A 21,573-nucleotide genomic window follows, 5' to 3' on the forward strand; every position below is an offset into this window, starting at 1 on the left:
GATAGTCAGAGTTCAATCCCTAGGACCTGTGTGATGGAACCTACACACACACACACACACACACACACACACACACACACACACACACACACACAAGCACACGCACGCACATGCTCGCACACACAGTAAATACACATACAACATATACACATGCACTCTCACCACCACCACCACACAACACACACACATATACATGCACAACACACACACACACACCAGACAACATGTACACATACACCATCACCACTACCATCACACAACATACAACACACATTACACACATAAAATATATTTTAAACATTTAACTCTGTGTGTGTGTGTGTGTGTGTGTGTGTGTGTGTGTGTGTATACAGTAAAAGGGCTGTAGAGTCCAGAGTGGGAGTTTACAGGCAGCTATGAGTCATGTGAATTCTGGGAACCAAACCCATCCCTCTGCAGGAACAGTTTGCAGCCTTGACCACTGAGCCATCTCTCTAGCCCCTAAGTAAATGAATGTAATTTAAATTAAAATTTTAAACCAGGGAAAGAATGAACAGAGGATGAGGCAGGAAGATAAATTGCTAGGACAGTCATCTTGCTCGTTTCCGTGGGAATCACTATGTACAGCCTGTACCATGCATAGATGAGGTCCCTGATACCCTGAACAGGGACCATCACTGTCCCCAGGGTCAGGCCTAACGAGGGCACAGGACTGGCCCTACTTCTCTCATGAGGGAACCCTCTCTCTACAGTTAGTGGGAGCCCTACTGGGAATCCTGAAGACCCCAGCTGCCTAACTACGATGCTGAGCCCCTGTAGTGTTCTAGGGTGTCAGCAGAGGCCTGGGATGAACAGGCCTGACAGTGCGGGCCATGTCTTCTCTCCCCATGGAGGAGGGAGGCTGGTGCAAGACCACATCCATTACACACTGCTGGAGTCATGCTGTTTCAGCTGCAATGGGAACTCTCTGGCTCAATCAGGAACCAGGAAATTATCAGCCTGAAGGCACAGTGACAGCCAGCCCACACAGGAGAGAGCACAGACATATGACTCAGCAGCCAGAAGGTCTGAAAGTAGCCGCCACCAAACTACTTCATCAGACATTGTGAGCATGACAGAAGACCTGGAGCTGAATTTCAGCCTCATGTGGCTGTAGAGTGGGTCACTGATCATCCATCTCTGGTCTTCCTCTACCCACATCTTTCCCTCTACCAGAGCGGAAGGGAGCGGCCAGCCCAGGTCTCCTCCACACCCTCCTTGCTGTTGTTAAAGTTCTGCCAGGTTCTCTGACTCCTCAGCCAGGCTCTGGAGTGGCCATTTGTGTCCTCCGGTTTTCTTCCCCTCTGTACTTCAGCCCCCGGAATTGTCTCCTCTGTCACCGACTTGCAGGGGGGCCCTGGTTATAGAAAGCTGGTGGCTTTCGCAGCTGGCCTGTGGAGATGCCGTGTGGGGTGGGGGTGAGGAGCAGGGTAAGCAGAGCCCTGGGCAGTACAGCAGGCTGACACTGTTGTCAGCCACGGTTCTGGAAACCTGTTGTGTGTTGTGGATCTTTGGCTATCTTCTTGGGCCCTGAAATACTTGTCAATTCCGCTGAAGTTTCATACTTTCTGGGGGAGGAGGGCTTGTGGAGGACCGCTTTGCTCAGCCATGACTGCCGGGTGCTTCCACACTCTTGTTTCATTCTAATTTTTTAAGATGTAAAACGTTTTATTTTATGTGTGAGAACTATCTCTCCAGCCCTTGACCTTCATCTAAATGGAATCCAGGTGCTAGGACAAGCTTGGTGGCAGAGCACTTGTCTAGTTGAGTATGTGGCCCAGGGTTCTACCTCCAGCTCCACTAAAAGCAGAAAGAAGCTGTGACACTGTCGGTGCTGTTGGAATCTCCGTGCCATTTTGTGGCCGTATGGTTTCCTGCCACGTTGCCGATGTTGCTTCTGTGCTCCCCAGTGGATCCTTTTCAGTTTGGGGGATTTTGAGCAGCTTGGTAGGGAGATTCACATTGCTGAGGAGCATACCTGCATTTCTGTTGAGATGAGTCCCACAGCTGAGTTGTGAGGTCACACAGCACACAGCTTTCGTAGAACTGGCTGTAGTGAGCTGAGACACTCAGGAAGTTCTCAGGAGTCTAGCTCTTTATCCCCTCCAGACAGGGTCTGTTACTGAAACTGGAGCTACACTGGCAGGCAGCAAGCCCCGATAATCCTCTTTTCTCTGCCCTCCACAGCACTGGGTTACAGTTACAGGCAGGCACAGCCATGACTGGTGCTTTTTAATATAACATATTCCCCCACTCCTCCTGCTAACTCCTCTGAGATCACCTCCCCACCCACTCCTAACTTTGTGTTCTTTTTGTTTTGTTTTGTTTTGTGGGGGGGTTTTGTTTTGCTGTTGTTGTTGTTGTTTTGGTTTGGTTTGGTTTTTTGGTTTTTCGAGACAGGGTTTCTCTGTGTAGCCCTGGCTGTCCTGGAACTCACTTTGTAGACCAGGCTGGCCTTGAACTCAGCAATCTGCCTGCTTCTGCCTCCCAAGTGCTGGGATTAAAGGCATGCTCCACCACTGTCCAGTGTTCTTTTTGTTTTTATAAGCCACAGAGTCTAATTTGTGCCATACATATACTATAGTCCTGGGTGTGGGGTATGGGGCCACCTGATGGAGCAAGATCGTCCTACTGGGGCCACATCCTTAAAGAAAACTTATTCTCTAGGAGCCATCAGCTGTCAACAGCTCCTCGGGGGAGGGGGCTTGTAAGCTCACCCCGGGTCTGTGTTCGAATGTTCAATGGTTTGATCCCATTCGGGTCTTAGAAGCAACCGAGGGCTGACAAAAGCTTATGACCTCAGCGGTCCTGTCAAATCCAGAACACATGTTTACTCTGGCTCTCCCTGACTTCTGGCCCTTACAGACTTTCTGCCCTGTGTTCTGTGATGGTCCCTGAGCCTTGGGGTGGGGGTGGGGGGCAATATGGATGTCTCACTTTTGTCTGATTAAAGTGCAGAGAATAAGTACCCATGGAGTGCACACCTGGCATCTTAAACATAGGTGGTGAGAATCTGAACTCAGGTCCTTATGCTTGCACAGCGAGTACTCTTACTGACCCACATCCCAAGTTCTTAGTGATAACATCTTAGGGTGGGAGTGGGGGGCACCATCAAATGTGAGGCAGCATCATGGAGCAAAAGCAGCAGTGTTGGCACACAACGGTGGTCTCCTGGGAAAAGCATGTCCCTTGTGTGTAAGGCAGTGAAGAGGCCACCAGCTGCAGGGCAGGAATGTGTGTGGCTCTCACATCCTTCCCACCTTCTGGTGTTTTCTAAATGAGCACAGATCACTGGAATAGACAAGACTCTCCCTAAAACCTGCCCCACTCCTCCCTCAGGTGCCCCAGTGTTCCAGGTGGAGCCTCGGGACATGACAGTGAGGTCTGGAGTGGATGTGGAGCTGCGATGCCGGGCCACCGGAGAGCCTGTGCCCACGATCGAGTGGCTACGGGCAGGCCAACCGCTACAGGCTGGTCGGATGCTCCGGGCCCTGCCAGATGGGAGCCTGTGGCTGGAGCATGTGGAAGCTGGAGATGCTGGAGTGTATGAGTGTGTTGCTCACAATCTTCTGGGCTCTGTCACAGCCAAGGCGTTGCTGGCCGTAAGAGGTAAGGAGCGTCCCTGCCTGGGCCTCCAGACTGAGTCTAGTGGATGTGTCCTGCTTAGCAGAGCCTGGACCACTGCCCTGCAGGCTTCCTGGTTCTTCACACAGTTATAACAGAGCCTGAGGCAGATAGGAAATCTATGCGTTCCATCCTGTCCGAGGAAACTGAATCTCAGAAGGGCTAAGCCTTTACCATACTCACCTTAACCAGAGAACCAGGCTGTTCTGGTCATGTGACTTTGGCCCACACCCTCCATCTGGGCACCCCATGACCTCAAGGAAAGGTCAAGATCAAATAAGATTACCTATGATGCCCTTGAGGACTTTGCTGTGAACATCTGTGAACTAGTGGTCACCCCAAGTCTCACACAGCCATGGTAGGGCATCGAAAGGATCACAGCTTACTGACATTACTGACCCCCACTATCTAGAGATTCCTTAATCAGCCCCCTTCTCCTTAGGGTCAGGCCAAACTTAATATCAAAAAGTGGTGTCCTGAGCAACCACTGTAAAAACAATTCAAGCCAACATAAAGAAAAGTCACAGAATATCATTTCTGGATTGTCTGCCTCTGCACCAAATACCTCATGGGCATGGGTGTGTATCTCATGTCAATGGTAGACATCACCAATCCATTTCCACACACAGTGTCAGAATCTCTGTCCCTTCTCTAACCCTGCCTATGGCAGACATCACCAATATATTTCCACCTGATGTCACAATCTCTCTCCATAGATCTCTTCTCCAGCCAGTGTGGTACCTCTAAAGAAATTGAGATTTGACATTTGTCAAGCAGCTGTAGGAACCTTTCTGATCCTTAGTTCCCTTGTTTGTAAGAAGAGGCAAATTGCTAACAGATGTACCCAGACATCAATGGTTCTTGGATACCCAGAGGAAGTTGCTAACTCAAGGGTGACGTCAGGCCTGAGGGACTTTCCTCTGTTTCAGAACTTGGTCCTATCTCTTCCTCTCTCCTGGTGACAAGCTCCCAGTTCAAACCACAAAGCTCTGTGTAGGTCTCTATGTTGGTTTCTGAGGTGGACATCATGAAACCCCATAGTCTGGGGCTTAATTCACAGACACCATCTTTCAGTTTGAGAGGCTGTTAATCCAAAATCAAAGCCTTGGAAGTACTGGTCCCTCCTGAGCCTAAGGAGGAGATTCTGCCCATAGCTTCTGGCCATCACTAGCATTCCTTGGCTTCTGGAAGAGTTGCCCATCTTTGCTGTATTGTGCGGCAATCTCCCTGTGAGCTCCCATCTGTGTGAAGGGTTGAATAAGGTGGGGCCCATACGCTCATTCCTTTGAATGCTGCATCCCGGTTGATGAACTGCTCAGAGGATTAGAAAGTGTGGCCTTGTTGGAGGAGGTGTGCCCCTGGAGGGTGGGCTTTGAGGTTTCAAAAGCCAGCACCAGGCCCAGCGCCTGTTTCTCAGCCTGCTGCCTATAAATCAGGATATAAAGCCCTCAGCTACTGCCCCATGCCTTTCTATCTGCTTCCTGCCATGATAATCATGGATTAAGCCTCTAAAACTGTAAGCAAGACCCCAATTAAATGCTTTCTTTTGTTAGAACTGCCTTGGTCATGGTGTCTCTTCACAGTGACAAAAAGGACAGTAACTAAAGACAGCCTCTAATTCCCTATTTTGATAACGTCACCGGGCGGGCATCCTGGACAAGGGCTCATCCTGATGACCTCATTTTGATGTGCTGTTCTCTGTGAAGATCCTGTTTCTAAATGAGGTCCTATCCCGAGGTCCTAGGGTTAGAGCATCAAGATGTGAAAGAGGAGGTGGCGTGGGGAAGAATTTACCCCAACACCGCTCTTTATTTAATAGTGGAAATGACGGTTTTCTTTCATATTTGCTAATTACGGAAAGGGCAGAGAAAACAGAAGTCTGAAATCAGAAAACTAGTTATTACCCATAATTCATTGATCAGAACGTGCTTGGGTCATTCTTTTTATATTTTTATTTACATGCACTGGGGGTGGTATGCATGTGACAGCCATGGGTTGTGTCAGAGACAACTCTGTGGCGCTGCCTGTCTCTTCCCATGCTTAGGTAATTCTCAGTAATGTTTAGCTCCATTTTGTAACATTCTCACTCTGTAGCCCAGGCTGGCCCTAGAACTCACAGCCATCCTCCTGCCTCAGTCTCCTCCAGTGCTGGCATTTCAGGCACAACCCACCATGCCTGACTCCGGGTTTTTATTTGTTTGTTTTCTCTCCAACTGTAAATCTCTCTGCTTCCTACACAAGGTTAGGCTAGCTTTAAAACCTACCCCTTTTCTGCCTGGCTTGGGTGACATCCCATGATAATCTGCCTGGAGACATATCTTTTTCAGTTTCATTTCATTACATGTGTCATTTCCATCTCTTGTCTGTGAGAGATAAATAGCAGCTTCCTGTTTCAGTCTCCACACCCACAACGGCCACCTTCTCCATGTGGTGGGCCTCAGGATTTAAGTTTCTTCAATGGTTTTGTTGTGTAAAGGGATTTTGAAGCACTCTCTCTCTCTCTCTCTCTCTCTCTCTCTCTCTCTCTCTCTCTCTCTCTCGGTTGTGTGTGTGTGTGTGTGAGACTGTGTGGATGTGACTGTGTTGTGTGTGAGTGTGTATGTGTTTGACTATGTGAGAGTGAGTGTGTGAATGTATGTGTGTGTGAGAGAGAGTATGTATGCGAATGTGTATGTGATTGTGTGTGTGTGTGTGTGTGTGTGGATGTGTGACTGTGTGGATGTGACTGTGTTGTGTGTGAGTGTGTATGTGTGTATGTGTTTGACTATGTGAGAGTGAGTGTGTGAATGTATGTGTGTGTGAGAGAGAGCGAATGTGTATGTGATTGTGTGTGTGTGTGTGTGTGCAGGTGAAGAAACAGAAGTTGACATTGAGTGTCTTACTCTATTGCTCCCCAACCTTATAAGAAAATTTATTTATTTTTTTATGTATGTGTATATATGTATGCCTGTGTGAATGTATGTGCACTGTGCGCATGCAAGTGCCCACAGAAGCCAGAAGAGGGCGCTGGTTTCCTTGAAACTTGAGTTACAGATGATTGTGAACTGCCTGGTGCAGATGCTGGGAACTGAACCTGGGTCCTCTGTAAGAGCAGTACGTGCCTTCTCCTAACTACTTAGCCATCTCTCCAGTCTCCTTCCATACTTTCTGTTTGAGCCAGAATCTCTCACTAACCCAGCACTCACCAGTCTCTTAGGCTGTCTGGCCAGCAGGCCCCAGGGTCTGCCTCTCTTACAGCCCTTTCTCCCCAGCATTAGAGTCACAGGCACACAGCTTTTATGTGAGCTCACCCTAGGAGAGGTCTTCCTGCTTGCACATCACGTACTTTACTGCCATCTCTCCAGCCCCTGTTTTATGTTGCTTTTCATTTGTTTGGTTGGCCTTGGCTTGGCAGTCCTGGGGACCAGGACAACCAGCTAGGTAAGCGCTGAACCTCCTGCCCTGACTACAGACCTGTCCCTCCTCCCTGCTGTTTTATTCTTTCTGCCTTATCAGTGTAAGAGTGTGTCCTAGGCCTGGCTGTTTTTTTTTCCAGGGATGGGCAACAAGAGGCTGAGACTCCTAATGTCTAAAAAGTGGCCTGCCATTCAAGGGCTCAGAGCGCCTGTGGCCTCCAGGGATCTGGGTCAGACTTGTCTCCCTCCCTGCAGGAGCCAGCTCCCTCCCTGTGCCCTGTTGTGAAACAGATATGGATGAGAAGCATTCCAGATGGGCATCACCAGACCCCAGATGAGGGCTGCACTTCCTAGAACCTGACATTAACCCGTCTTGATTGACCATTTAAGATCCTGGCCATGGAATGTTCTGTGTTTTGTTTTTTTTTTTTGTTTTTCCCGGTTGTTTTTTGATAGTTCATCTGCAGTTTGCTGTTAATTTCCCTGGAGGGCTGGTGAGCAGAGAGCCAGGCTCCCTCTGTCTTGTGCCCCCTGGAAGGCCATCTGCCCAATAGAGTCAGCTGGTTCATTAGGCAGAGGAAGCAGGGGCCCTGCGGGCCGATGTCATCCATTGAGTTTGTGCAAAAGAACGGCTGCTTGGAGTGCCTGGCAGCCTCTGGGCAGCCAGCCCACTCCAGCTAGAGCAGCTGCAGACCAGCTGGAGCCAGGGCCACTGATGGAATGAGGATGCTCTGGTGATAATACTCAGTTCTTGGCATGGTGCCCTCTCCCTACAGCATGCCAACCTTTGCCATCATAGCTCTTGGCAAGTTTTAGACCAACAGGTCTTCTGTGTGTCTGTAGATCCACCTCCTCATTTTATAAACAAGCCAACTTGATGTGACTTAGGGACATGACTTGCCTGGCTCTATGTGTATGTGTGCACGTGTATGTGCAGGTACATGTGTGGGTAGGTGCATTGTACATACATGTGGGCAAATGCATGTTGGCAGGTGTATGTGGGCAGGTGCATGCGTGCAGGTGCAGGTGCATGCATGTATATAGGTGCATGCATGTATGGATGCATGTAGGTCATGCAGTGTGCAGGTACATGTTTGTACATGCATGTGTGCACGTGCATGTATGTAGGTGCATGCATGTGTGGGTGCATGTATGTCATACATGTGTATGCAGGTGTATATGTGTGCATGAGCATTGTGTGTAGGTGCATGTGGGGGGGTGCCTTGTGCAGGTGCATGTGGGTATGAGTACACCTGTGTGCATGATGTGTGTATGGTTGTATGTGTGTGCATGATGTGTGTGTGGGTGTATGTGTGTGCAGGTGCATGTGGGTGCAGGTGCATAAGGAGGCCAGATGACAACTTGTGTCGCTCCCCAGGAGCTATCCACCTTGTTTTTAAGAGAGGATCTTTCACTGAGCCCAGGTTAAGCTGGCTAGCTGGTGAGCTCCAGGGTTCCACCTCTCCCTCTGCTGTCTCTGCCTCGCCAGCACCAGGACCCCAAGCATATACCACTATGGCTGGCATTTCTATGTGGGCTCTGGGGACCAAGCTCAGGCACTCGTGCTTGCACGACAAGCACATCACTGGCTGAGCCCTCTCCCCAGACAGAGTCTCCTTTATTTTTGAGCCAAGATCTTCTGTGCTTTTGAGTCTGTTACCTATTAGCTGTGTATCTTTGGACACTGTGCCTTTCTGAGCCTCAATTTCCAATTTGATGAAAGAGTAGCAGTGCTGACACCTTTGAATGGGGCTCAGAGTGGGTAGTTAGCATGTGTCACTATTGTTTGTCTTCTGCTCCACAGGGGAGCCCCGGGGCAGCCGGGGCAGCATGACTGGAATCATCAATGGCCAGGAATTTGGAATGGCTACTCTCAACATCAGTGTGCTACAGCAGGGCAGCTCTGAGGCTCCAACCATCTGGAGCAGCATCAGTCATGTCCCAGCAAGTGTGGGTATGTGGGGAGGGGGGTGGGGAGGGACGCTAGGACACCTGCTGGACCCAAGCAACAGAAAAGGCTCGTTCAAGGCCTAGTACCTGAAGATAGGACTACCTTGAAGAGCCGAAGCCCTCTCCAGCTCACAGGCTCCCACCCCCATACCACCATCACCAAACAGTCACTGCATTTAAAATAGACAGGGAGAGGGTGCGTGTGAGCAGGGTACTACATCAGGAGCTCAGAGGACGATGGGGATGACGCTTACACTCGGGGAGCCCCCCCGCCGATGGAAGCCGATAGAAAAGTGAAGAATTGATTAACAGACATGAGCTGGAAGGGACAGACAGCAGGAAAGATTCAGAATTCCGTCATCCAATAAGCAGGAGGCAGCCTGGCGTGGTGGCACAAGTCTTTCTTTAATCCTAGCACTTGGGATGCTGGGCAGAGGCAGGTGGATCTCAGAGTTTGAGGCCAGCCAGATCTACAGAGTGAATTCCAGGGTACTCAGGGCTATGCAGAGAAACCCTGCCTCAAAAAAAAAAATCAAAAAGAAAGGAGAAGGAAGAGGAAGAGAAGGAAGAGCAGGAGAAAAAGGAAAGGGAAGAAAGGGAAGATGAGGAGGAGGAGGAGAAGGAACAGAGAGAGGAAGAAGAGGAGGTAGAAGAGGAGGAGGAAGAGGAGAAAGAGGCATGCACCTGCTTTGAATCACAGATTCAAGAAACAGGATGTCTTGAGCAGAGAATATGCAGGTGGCTCACAGGCCCTGTCTTGGCAAGCCTACATAAAGGACCCAAGGCCCCTCCCCCTTCTGAGGACCCAGTGTAAGGAAAGGCAGAGACAAGTTCTCACTAGGAGCAGTTCTCCAGAGCCACACATGGCCTCAGTTGTTAACTTATTTTGTTTTGTTTTTTATTTTGGGTTTTTTTTTTTTTGCTTAGTTTTAGAATCATTTGCTTTTATTTTATGTGTACAAATGTTTTGTCTGCATTTATGTATGTACAACCATGTGCATGCCTGGTGCCTGCAGAGGCCAGAAAAGACTGTCAGGTCCTCTGCAACTGGAGTTACAGATGGTTGTGAGCCACTATGTGGGTGCTGGAAGTTGAGCCCAGATTCTCTGCGAGAAAAACAAATGCCCTTAATGGAGACATCTCTCCAGCCCCAGGTCAGGGGCTTTAACTGCCAGACTTGAAGCCGCTGTCGACAGAGACTAATTTAAACAAAATGCTGCCTAGTTGTGGCTGCTGCTTCCAGCTGCAGGAGCCATGGGGAAATGTCTAGACCTAGGCCCAGTGAGCTTGACTGTAATGGGGCAGAGGCTCTGAGGAACTGGACAGGTTCTGCTGCCCACAAGGGCTCTAGCTCCCTCCTGTCACCCCATTAGGTACCACCACTGTCCCTGACCCTGAGGAAGCTGTGAGTGGGCGGTGCCCCCCTGACCCGGTCTGTGACCTCTCCTAGCCCTAAGAGGTCCAAATGTTACCTAGGGCAGTCAAAGGCTCAGAACACTCCTTCCTCTCCCAGGTGCTTGCAGAAGTTGTCCACAAGTTAGTTGATCATCAACCCAACCAGCACATAGTGACAGCCTGTGCCCCCCACCCCCCCGAGCCATGGGGACCATCTATCTGGTTCTGTTGAACCTGGCTAAATATCACATCCCATGCATTTCTTTATAATATTTGCTTTTCTAGCTGCTCCATAAAGTATATTTTGCTATCTCCTGGGGTCTGCTAAACACCTGGCATGTTTAGTAGCCAGGCCAAGCATGGCCAGGGAGGGAAAGGCTGAGAGAAGGGGGAGCCACAGAGGGATCGTGAGCAGCATCGCTGCTCTGAGACGCCAGTCCTAACATGGCCTGTGTTCTGCTACATCCAGGGCCTCTAATGCGGGTGCTGGTAGTCACGATTGCCCCCATCTACTGGGCCCTGGCTAGAGAGAGTGGAGAGGCCTTAAATGGCTACTCTCTGACGGGTGGCAGCTTCCAGCAGGAGTCACAGATGGAATTTTCTACAGGTGAGCATGGTCTTCTTGCAGACGGCTGGGGGCTGGGCCTGAGAGAGCCCAGGCTGCCCCTGCGCTGACTCCAGGCTGGGTGGGGACGGCTTGCAGGGGAGCTGCTCACAATGACCCAGGTGGCTCGGGGCCTGGATCCTGATGGACTCCTGCTCGTGGACATGAAAATCAATGGCATGATCCCAGAGAGCCTGGCCGACGGAGATCTGCGAGTACAGGTACTTACTAGATCTGGGCTGCTCCACCAACCCACCCTAAGCAAACAGGCCCTCCTTCTGTCCTCATACACCAGGAGCCAGTTGCCATGGGTCTCAAGAACATCACAGGCACGGCGCGGCCCCCCGACTGCCAGTTCTTGAGCAGAAGAGACAAGGAGGCTTGCCCAGTCTTCTTCACGCAGCACTCCAGCTCCCTCCTGGCTTCTCTAAAGTGGGACCCTTCCCTTCCCCCAGGACTTCCAGGAGCACTATGTGCAGACAGGGCCTGGCCAGCTATTTGCGGGCTCCACACAGCGCTTCCTCCACGACAGCCTCCCAGCCTCCCTGCACTGCAATCACAGCATCCAGTATGATGAGACCCGGGGCCTCCAGCCCCAGCTGGTGCAGCATCTTCGGGCCTCCTCTATCAGCTCGGCCTTTGACCCTGAGGCAGAGGCCCTGAACTTCCAGCTTACCACAGCCCTGCAAGCAGGTGAGGCCCCACTGTCCCACTTCCACCTACCAGCGAAGACTGCCAGAGTCCCAAATTCTGATCATTCACACGGAGTACAGGCTAAGGAGAGGGGCGTGCATAGGGCAGCAGCCTAGCTCCTCTGGCCCCGCCCATTCCAGCCTGGCCCCGCCCACTCTAGCAGGGCCAGTTCAGCTACTCGAGCCACTCCTGCCCAGACCTCTGAAGCCTTTTCCTAGGCAGGAGATATACTCCACACTCCAAGTCTAAACCACACCCACTCCCATCTCCCAAGGTGCCTGCACCAAAGGCCCCGTGGGTGCAAGCTCTGGTGACCCACCTGAGCACATCATATAGTCAGAGCTGAGGAATGCTTTAAAAGTATCTTTTCATTGCTTAAGACCCGGAAAGGAAAGCTGGAAGGAGCAAGGCTCTAAGGCAAGGCACACCCTGATTCAGAGCCTATCTGTGCTGCTTTCCGGCTATGGACCTGATGGGAATCCCATGGTTCCTAGCTGCACAGTGGTCATGAACTGCTAGCTTCCCCAGGCCAGCAGTAAAGACTCTGCCTCTACAACCCTAACTGGCCCCCAGAGGCCACCTTGCTAAGGGTGACTGACTGTCCCTGCAGTTGCTGAGGCAGTCCCATCTCCCTTTCTTGCTGGCCACTGACCAGCAATCACAACCCCCTTTGCATGACTGTTGGGCTCTCTGAGCAGTTTTGCACTCAAACAGTCTACTTCTCTCTAGTGGTCTCTCTTGAGTTCTCCTGGCTCTCTGCCCTTAAGAGCCTCCCCCACCCCCACCCCACCCCACCCCACCCCACCCCCGGGCACAGCTACAAGACCAGGTATGTCCCCATAACTACCACCTCCCACAAGCCTGGGCCCGGAGCCAGCTGGTTGTCTCGCTGTCACCGTCTGGTTCAAAGCTGAGGCTGAGCTCCCAGCCAGGGCCCACTGCCTGGCCCAGCCCAAAGAACAAGCCCAGGATGCCCTGGGGAATTGGCTCCCTCAGGGTCTTCATGCTTCCATTACAGAGGAAAATGAAGTTGGCTGTCCCGAGGGCTTTGAGCCGGATGCACAGGGAGCATATTGTGTGGGTGAGTTATTCCCAGCCAGTAGGAACAAAGGTGACCTCTCCTTCTGGGATGTACAACCCACCCCAGCCAGCTGGCAGGAGAGCCTGTGAACAGAGTCTCATGTCTCCCACCCAGATAAGGACGAATGCTCAGGAGGTCCCAGCCCCTGCTCTCATACCTGCCGCAATGCTCCTGGCCATTTTTCCTGTTCCTGCCCCTCTGGCTTTTCCCTGGCTTGGGACCACAGGAATTGTAGAGGTGAGCAGCCCCGGGGAAGTGCAGCTCCAGCCCCGCTCAAGCCTGTAGTGGGCTCCTCAGGGCCCAGATTCCAAAGGGAAGCACATGCCTACGGAGGGGTCATTTTCTGGAAGATAAGAGGTGTTGGGGTGATGTGAACCCTCAGAGACAAACATGTGGTCCCTGTGTGTTCCTCAAGCTTGTAAGATCTCCCCACAGCAGCTTCAAGGCTCAGTAGCCCTGTTCTGATTTTCTGATCCATGGCTGAATGACAGGTCTCACCCTGATTCTAACCTGTGTCTTTGCCTGTCACTGCCAGCAGTGGGGCCTGGCCCTCCCAAGTCTCTCTTGGCTTTCTAGCTAGAATCCAAGGGGACATGGTCTAAACCTTACCTAAGAACTATGGGCTGAGAGACCTTCATGTCAGGTCTTCTAGGCTATGAGTGGGCCAGGCCAGAGCTTAAGGATGGCAGCAGGAAGGCAAACGTTCACACTGTCCACCCCTTCCCACCCCCTACACACACACACACACACACACACACACACACACACACACACACCTTGTGCTCTGCCCCCAGATGTGGATGAGTGTGCAGGTGACACCCACCTCTGCCAGGAGGAACAGCGCTGTGTGAACCTGCTTGGATCCTATAACTGCCTCGCTTCCTGTAGGCCTGGCTTCCGGGTAACAGCTGATGGAAGCAACTGTGAAGGTGACTGGGGCACCAGGCGGGGCCAGTCAAACTCCCAAGAGACCAGAGAGTGTCATTGGGATTCAGGGCATCTAGAACTCTCTTGGCAGAAGCCCAGAGCTGGTTCCTATCTTTCCCTTTCAACCTCTGCCCACTTGTGTTTGATGGCATCAGGGATATAAGTCAGAGGCAGCAGGAATGCCACTTCCTTCCATGGCTAACTCCCACATCGTGGTCCAGACTAGAGCCAGCCTCTGGGTCCTTCTCAACACAGCTTCCGGGCAGTCACTGGGCATCAGTGGCAAGTGGCCTTTGTATTAACATCCAATTGCTGTCCCTTGATGGGAGACCTTTACACATTGTATGGTTTTAGGCACATGTCATGTGGTGTTTTCCTGGGCAGACTTGAACATCTATTCATCCCAGATCAGACACCAGCAACTGACTAAAGAAACAATTCCATAGAATCTAGCATAGCAAGCCAGTGAGTTTATGGACTGCTTACGGAGTCAAGGTGAGGGGCTGCTTGCAAAGACATAGTGACTCGAAGACAGCTGCATCCTGGAGGAGTCCACCCCAGCCTGGGCAGCAGCTTGAAGGGCCTCCTCTTCCTTGGCAAACGTTGCTGTTTATATAGCCCCAAGGGAAAGATTTGTGAGTCTATGAGTTTCTGGAGCTTTCTGGATCTTAAGAGATTCTTTTCCTGTCCCTGCCTCCCTCCTTTTTACCTCCTCCCTCCTTTTTCCTCCCTCCTCCCTCCTCCTTCCTCCTTCCTTCTTCCTTTCCTCCCTTCCTCCCTCCCCCTCTTCCTTCCTACATTCCTACCTTCATCTCTTCCTGTATCCCAGGTCCTTAAACCCTGCACACATCTGACCCCTCACCCACAGGGCCTTTTCTTGCACACGAGGAACTTGTGTAAGAGGAGTGTTGCCTACTCAGGGCCTAGAATATGACAGCTCCTCTGGAACCCACATTCTAAGTCCCTTCTTTTCTTTGGAGTCTGGACCCTGTTGCCTTCTAACCTTGCGTGGTTCTCAAAAATGGAGGTTGTAAAGTGGCAGTGTGCAGCCTTGTACAGCCGTGGAGACAGGAGCTGGGCGTGGTGGCGCACACCTTTAATCCCAGCACTCCGGAGGCAGAGGCAGGCGGATTTCTGAGTTTGAGGCCAGCGTGGTCTACAAAGTGAGTTCCAGGACAGCAAGGGCTACACAGAGAAACCCTGTCTTGAAAAAACTAAGAAAGAAAGAAAGAAAGAAAGAAAGAAAGAAAGAAAGAAAGAAAGAAAGAAAGGGAAAGGAAAAGGAAAAGGAAAAGGAAAAGGAAAAGGAAAAGGAAAAGGAAAAGGAAAAGGAAAAGGAAAAGGAAAAGGAAAAGGAAAAGGAAAAGGAAAAGGAAAAGGAAAAGGAAAAGGAAAAGGAAAAGGAAAGGAAAGGAAAGAAAAGAAAAGAAAAGAAAAGAAAAGAAAAGAAAAGAAAAGAAAAGAAAAGGAGACAGACATAGCCTTACTGTGGAGGAGGAGGGGCTGTCCTCGGAGGAGGCCTCTGGGCTGAACCTCTTCCATGACCATGCCTGTGACCACACCGCTGCCTCCCCAGATGTGGATGAATGTCTAGAACAGCTGGATGAGTGTCACTACAATCAACTCTGTGAGAACACTCCAGGTGGCCACCACTGTGGTTGTCCCAGAGGGTACCGCCAACAGGGTCACAGCCTGCCTTGCCTAGGTAAGGGGGACAGCAGAAGCCCCTCTGGGTCCTGGGTCTCACTCAGCTCTGACTCAGGACAAGGAGTGTTTATGGTCTGGAGAGTCTGAAAAGGCCTAAAGCAGTAGCCAAGGCCTCTCACTAGATCCTGCATAGGGGCACTTCTGTGGATGTCAGAAGGGGAGGAGGTGACAACCAAGGCAGGGGAGGTATGGGGTAGAATGAATGACTGTCACTAAGGATTGAGACTCCACCGCCTGGGAGTTAGGCCCTAACTGCAGACCTAGGGTCAGGGACTATGCAGGTACCAGGATCCTCATGAGGCCAGCTTGAAGGGAAACCCTGTGAATAGTGTATAAGGCATTGAATTCTGGGAGGATGACAGGGAGAGGCAGCTGAGCCAGGCATAGAGGGACACAGCTCTCATTTCAGTATTCAGGAGACAGAGGCACAGCCCAAGCAAGACTGTCTCAAAGTAAAAAGAAAAAGAAGCCAAAGGGCAGCTGGAGCGCCTGTAGGCCACAGAGTACCTACCCTCCTCACACCCTGTCGCTCTCCCTCTACAGACATCAACGAGTGCCTACAGCTGCCCACACCCTGTGTCTACCAGTGTCAGAACCTCCAGGGCAGCTACCGATGCCTGTGCCCACCAGGCCAGACTCTCCTACGGGATGGCAGGACCTGTATCCCCCTGGAACGGAACCGTCAAAACATTACCATTGTCAGCCACCGGAGCCCATTTGGGCCCTGGCTGCGGTCTCGGGTACCCAGGCCCAGTAGTTCCTACCACACCTGGGTCTCCCTCCGGCCTGGTTCTGGGGCCCTGAGTAGTGTGGGCCGGGCCTGGTGCCCACCTGGCTTCATAAGGCAGGATGGCGTGTGTGCAGGTAAGGCAGGCCTTCGGCACACACACTGTGGTCCTGGGCTCTTAGGCTGGGCATGGATCTGAGCAAACTCAGAAACCCAGCACTCATGGGCAAAGTGGGGTGGAGGCAGGGGAAATTCTGCAAGTGAGGGGCAGCACTGTGGCTGTGCGGATGGACAAAGGGGACCCAGGAGGGAGACTGGGGTGATATTCAAACTGTTTGTCTTTGGGGTGTTTTTAGGAGGCCCTCCTAAAAAGATGCCTGAGGAACCTCCCGCCCCCCACACCTTTAAGAAACACTGCTCTTGAGGGAGGGAGGTTTGCGGGGCTGTGAAAGAATATTCCAGTTAGGCACAAAGCTATAAAGAGGGACTGTAGGAGCAGAGGGTACAGGTCTGTAGCCTATGGACCCTGTGGAAGCTGGGCTGGCTGCAGAGGGGATGGACTCTGTCAGCAGAGTGGCCCCTGTTCTTGCCTTGGTGATGGCTCCCACTCTTCACCAGCCAGAGACTCCTCCTGCAGCAGGCCTGGGTGAGGCAGGCAGGGGAGGGGTTGCCTGGAGCAGAGAGCTTCCCTGACCGGTCTCAGAGCACATGGCCACACGGCAATCTGACTCAGCATCTCTCTGCCCTCTGTCCCCACCTGGACCAGACCTTGATGAGTGCCGTGTTAGGAGCCTGTGTCAGCATGCCTGCCAAAACACAGAGGGTAGCTACTATTGCCTCTGCCCCTCTGGCTACCGCCTCCTTCCCAGCGGGAAGAACTGCCAGGGTGAGCCAGCCAGAGCCAATCCACACCTCTCCCAGGATTAGGGACACACAAGTTCTGCTGTGTGTCCCTGGGCTATTCCATCTGAACCTCACCCATGATAGGAGGAAGTCCCTCCAAGACATGCCCTCCAAGACATGCCCCTGGGAGATGGAGAGGTGTTGGGGAGGGTCTCTCCTTGGGGCTCTGCCTCAGAAAGCTGGTCTCTTTCACACGGCCTCCTCTGGTCTCCCTCTCCCCTGTTCTATCTTCCCATCTCCTACCGAACCCTACCACCCAGACATCAACGAGTGTGAGGAAGATGGCATCGAGTGTGGGCCTGGCCAGATGTGCTTCAACACCCGAGGCAGCTTCCAGTGTGTAGACACGCCCTGTCCTACCACCTACCGGCAGGGCTCCAGCCCCGGGTAAGGAGGGGCCCAGCTGGCAGAGGTACAGGGGTGGGCACATGAGTACAGGGCTTTTTCTCCAGCTTGCCCATGCCTGGACACCCCCCCCCCACACACACACACACATCCAGGAAGGCACCTCAAGGCCAGGGGAAACTCCCCTGCCAGACATCCTGGGCCAGAGCTACGTGCTGGGACACCTGGGACACCTGTACCCAGGCAGGGACAAACTTGGCTCCATGCCATTACATGGTGTGTGCTCTCTGGGACACCCCTCCCCTGTAAAAACATAACCTCAGACAGAAAGCACCTCCAAACATAGGAATTGGGGAACTCTCACAAACTCCAGGACTCGGCACACTATGTTCACCAGGACCTGGGGAAGGCTTCGGGACCAGACCTTACAAAGGGGAGTGAAGCAGGCGGTGGGGGAGACTCTGACAAGGCTGAACAAGTGTCTTTGAACCTCTCCTGCCTCTGGGAGTCCAGACCTGTGACTCAGTCCCTAGGCTCCTCACTTCTAGGCCCCTCTGAGTGAACCTAAGTGACTGAGTTTTATCGTGTTGTGTGTTTGCTGAGCTACCCTGGGCTTTGGGCAAGGAAAGGAAAAAAGGGTGTGTGTGTGGGGGGGGGGGGGAAGACATGCTAAAGGGGAGGAAAACCTCTATTTGGCTTCTCTGGTCCTCAGTTTGTGGATCTCTGAAATGGACTAATAGGGGCATATGCAGGCAAGATATTTGGGGAGCTTGGGGATGAGCTGGGGTGCACCGGATGGCGGCCCAACGAGCTTGTGTGTGTCACCCTCAGGACCTGCTTCCGCCGCTGCTCTCAGGACTGCAGCGCCAGCGGCCCGTCTACACTGCAGTACCGCCTGCTGCCGCTGCCCCTCGGCGTGCGCGCCCACCACGACGTGGCCCGCCTCGCCGCCTTCTCCGAGGCTGGCATCCCTGCCAACCGCACGGAGCTCACCGTGCTGGAGCCCGACCCACGCAGCCCCTTCGCTCTCCGCCAGCTACGCGCTGGACAAGGCGCGGTCTACACCCGCAGAGCGCTCACCCGCGCCGGGCTCTACCGCTTGACTGTGCGCGCAGCGGCACCCCGCCACCAGAGCGTCTACATCCTGCTAATCTCAGTGTCGCCTTACCCATACTGAGGCCAGAGCTGCAGATCCACCCTGACCTCGCAAAGAGGAACAGAGTGGCCCTTGCCCATGACACCTACAGTGACAGAGAACATCCTCTTCTCCCGCCCCCGTGCGTCAGTGAGATCTTTGGTAAACACTGCTGTGCGCAGGGCCTTGACCCCAGGGCAGAGACCGCTGCCCCTTTGAGGGTAAAGCCAATGGGTCAGGCCTGAGTCTTTCCTCAGATCTCAGCGGGGAGCTGGGCAAGATCTCAGTGGTCCAGGACAGACCCAGTAGGGGTGGAAGCGACTGGCACTGTCCTGACCACATGGAATGTGTACAATATAAAAACTTTTTTTTTACTGACTTGATGTCTTTGCTGAGTTATTTTATCTTACTGAGGAGGGGCCTGGGAGGGGCCTGGGAGGGACGTGACCAGCATTGATGTGATCCGAGCTGCTGGGTCAGCAGACCCACATCCTTAGGAATCATAAGGCTCTGTCCCTGGCTAGGATGTTTGGTGTAAAACAGAGCAGTATGGCAGACCCGTCTTCCTTCCCCGTAGTTCTGCGGGAGAATTACTGAGAACTAAATGTTCTTCAGAGACACAGATGCCTGGTACCAAAACCACCGTATATTAATTCTCAAGAACAATTTAAAATTGCCAGGGCTGGTGGCACACACCCTTCATCTCAGTACTAGAGAAGTAGAGGCAGCAGAGTCCAGAGTTTAAGGTCATCGTGGCTGATAGCCAGCTCCAGATTAGCCAGGACTACAAGAGGCCCTGCCTCAAAAACGATAACACAAGAACCCTGCTTCCTCGTGCCTGCTGCCCTTCTGTTTCTCCCTTGGTCCTTGTCTAAGTGGCAGGCGCACCAGTGACTCTATTTCTTGGTTGTTCGTGAATCTTGCCACTAGAACATGAAGCCTTGAGCCCCAGGTTGGTTTTACAGTTTCTTCTGATGCCTAAAGAGAACTCGCTTTATCTTTGGCCAGTGGGTGAACGAATTAGCTTACTTAAAAAAAATGAAAACTTAGAAATGTTCATTGCAAAAGGACTAGGTGATTTTGTGTCTGTGAGATGTTACGGGGACCAGCTGAGGACTTGACGTCATTGGGAAATGTGCTTGCCTTGCGAATGCAAGCTTGATCCCTGCAACCCCTGTCCTGGCGTGGGGGGAGGGGGCCCAGCTTGCAACACCAGCGCTGAGGAGGCAGAGGCAGGTTGATCCTTGCCAGTCAAGTGAGTGCTCCCTTGGCTGGGGGAGACTCTGTTTCAAAGATTAGAAAAGTGCTTGCCATCCATAGCCCGAGTTTGGTCTTTAGATCCCAGGGTAGGAGGAGAGAACCCACTCCCAAGAGATGTTCTCTGAACAGTGCACAGGCGCCATGACACCCAAACACCCCCTCCCAAATAATAATAATAATAATAATAATGGCAATAATATTTAAAAAGTGGACAGTGTCCCCAGGGAATACCCATGTTTGCACACATACAAACATGCACATACATATGCAAGGCAGATGCATGGGAGTGGAAGAGGGGCAGGAAATGGGGCGGCATATGGTAAAAGAAATAGATATATGGTTAGATATGAGATATAAATGCCAGAAGAGCTGGGGTAGTATCTAACAGGATTGGGACTGAGTAGATTCCAGATGCTCTTACCCGCTCCCGAGAGAGAGAGAGAGAGAGAGAGAGAGAGAGAGAGAGAGAGAGAGAGAGAGAGAGAGAGAGAGAGAGAGAGAGAGAATTATATATAAGCCCAGTCAGCCTCCATATCGAATGGAGCTAAGCTGCAACTCCAAGCCTCTGAGACAGTTCTTAACAGGCTGGTGGAGGTAGACCTCACTGGACAGGTGACCTTTGAGCAGATACCTGATAAAGGGAGGGGGGAGGGAGGGAGGGATGGAGCTGTGGGAACAGCAAGGGGTCGAGGTCCTGAAAGGGAAAGAGTCTAGCAGTAGAGGAGGGGATTGCTCAGGAAAAGTGAGGGAAGCCTCGGGACTCTGGGATGGGTCGGGGGTGTGGCTTTGTGTGCTGGAGGGACTGGGTGCCCTGGGTGTTGGAGGGACTGGGCGCCCTGGGTGCTGGAGGGACTGGGTGCCATGGGTGCTGGAGGGACTGGGCGCCCTGGGTGCTGGCCCAGACACTGCTTTGCTGCTGCCTTGCCTTTCTCTCTAGGTAGGCAAGCCCCTACCTTAGTAACCTTTTTGCCAGGTGCCCCCAGACATAGCTATGGAAAGCCTGTCTCTTGTGGAGATTTGGGGGATAATTCATTTCTCCCTGCCACCCCGGCAACCTCGACCACCACCTACCCCAAAATAGTCCTTTTCTCCCATCTAGGTCTCAGAGAAAGCAGTGAGACAGGGCCTTGTTCTGTAGCCCAGGCTGGACTTGAACTCATCACAATTCTCCCTTGGTCTCCTGAGTGGACCTACAGATGTGCCCCAGCGCTCCTAGATATCTAGGCTAGAAGTGGAGTTACAGGTTGTTGTGAGGCACCCACTGTGTGAATGCTGGGAACGGAACCCAGGTCCTCTGAAAGTCGCCAGTGCTCTTAACCATGTGCCGACCCTAGATTAGAAGGTACCCATACAGCCAACAGAGTGTCCCCAGGGCACATCTACTTTCTTTCTGATTTTTGTTTGTTTTGTTGGGTGTTTGTTGAACTAGGGTCTCTCACGTAGCCCGGGATGACCCCACACTCACTGCGTAGCTGAAGATAACCTTGAGTGTTGCACTCCAGGCACATGCCTCCACGTCCCATTCAGCCTTCTACTTTCAAAACAGATTTAAGTGAAGCCAGGCTTCTGCACACTTCTTCGTAAAGGACAAAAGAGTAAATATTTTTTGGTTTTTCGGGACATCTTGTTTCTGATGCAACTCACTCCCTGTGCTATCCGAGTGCCAAGGCAAAGCTAGAGGCCACAGGCAGCCATGAGTGCATGTTGCTCTACTAGCAGGGGCTGAGCTAGCTCAGCGGCAGAGCCCTCTCCTAGGAGGTCCCTGTCCCTCCCACCTCAAGGTGGGGGAGGGGCTCCTCCTGATACTCA

General features: G+C 52.2%; 1 protein-coding gene across 3 annotated transcripts in view; it reads left to right on the forward strand.

Moving 5' to 3' along the window:
• The window catches only part of Hmcn2 (hemicentin 2), a 147,109-nt gene extending 128,227 nt beyond the window's left edge, over window positions 1-18,882 (forward strand). For 2 of the 3 annotated variants that reach the window (XM_021181028.2, XM_029474452.1), the window contains 13 exons: window positions 3,358-3,627; window positions 8,842-8,991; window positions 10,852-10,989; window positions 11,086-11,207; window positions 11,442-11,679; window positions 12,698-12,760; window positions 12,875-12,997; window positions 13,555-13,689; window positions 15,264-15,392; window positions 15,938-16,258; window positions 16,888-17,007; window positions 17,285-17,411; window positions 18,201-18,882. In XM_021181028.2, the coding sequence (XP_021036687.1) occupies window positions 3,358-3,627; window positions 8,842-8,991; window positions 10,852-10,989; window positions 11,086-11,207; window positions 11,442-11,679; window positions 12,698-12,760; window positions 12,875-12,997; window positions 13,555-13,689; window positions 15,264-15,392; window positions 15,938-16,258; window positions 16,888-17,007; window positions 17,285-17,411; window positions 18,201-18,546 (2,282 nt within the window). In that variant the 3' untranslated portion in view covers window positions 18,547-18,882. The remainder of the gene's footprint in view (window positions 1-3,357; window positions 3,628-8,841; window positions 8,992-10,851; window positions 10,990-11,085; window positions 11,208-11,441; window positions 11,680-12,697; window positions 12,761-12,874; window positions 12,998-13,554; window positions 13,690-15,263; window positions 15,393-15,937; window positions 16,259-16,887; window positions 17,008-17,284; window positions 17,412-18,200) is intronic. The other variant, XM_029474451.1, reaches the window with a different exon arrangement.
• Window positions 18,883-21,573: the final 2,691 nt, after the last annotated feature.

Source organism: Mus caroli, chromosome 2 (assembly GCF_900094665.2).
Source record: "Mus caroli chromosome 2, CAROLI_EIJ_v1.1, whole genome shotgun sequence".
In the NCBI taxonomy this organism is placed as follows: domain Eukaryota; kingdom Metazoa; phylum Chordata; class Mammalia; order Rodentia; family Muridae; genus Mus; species Mus caroli.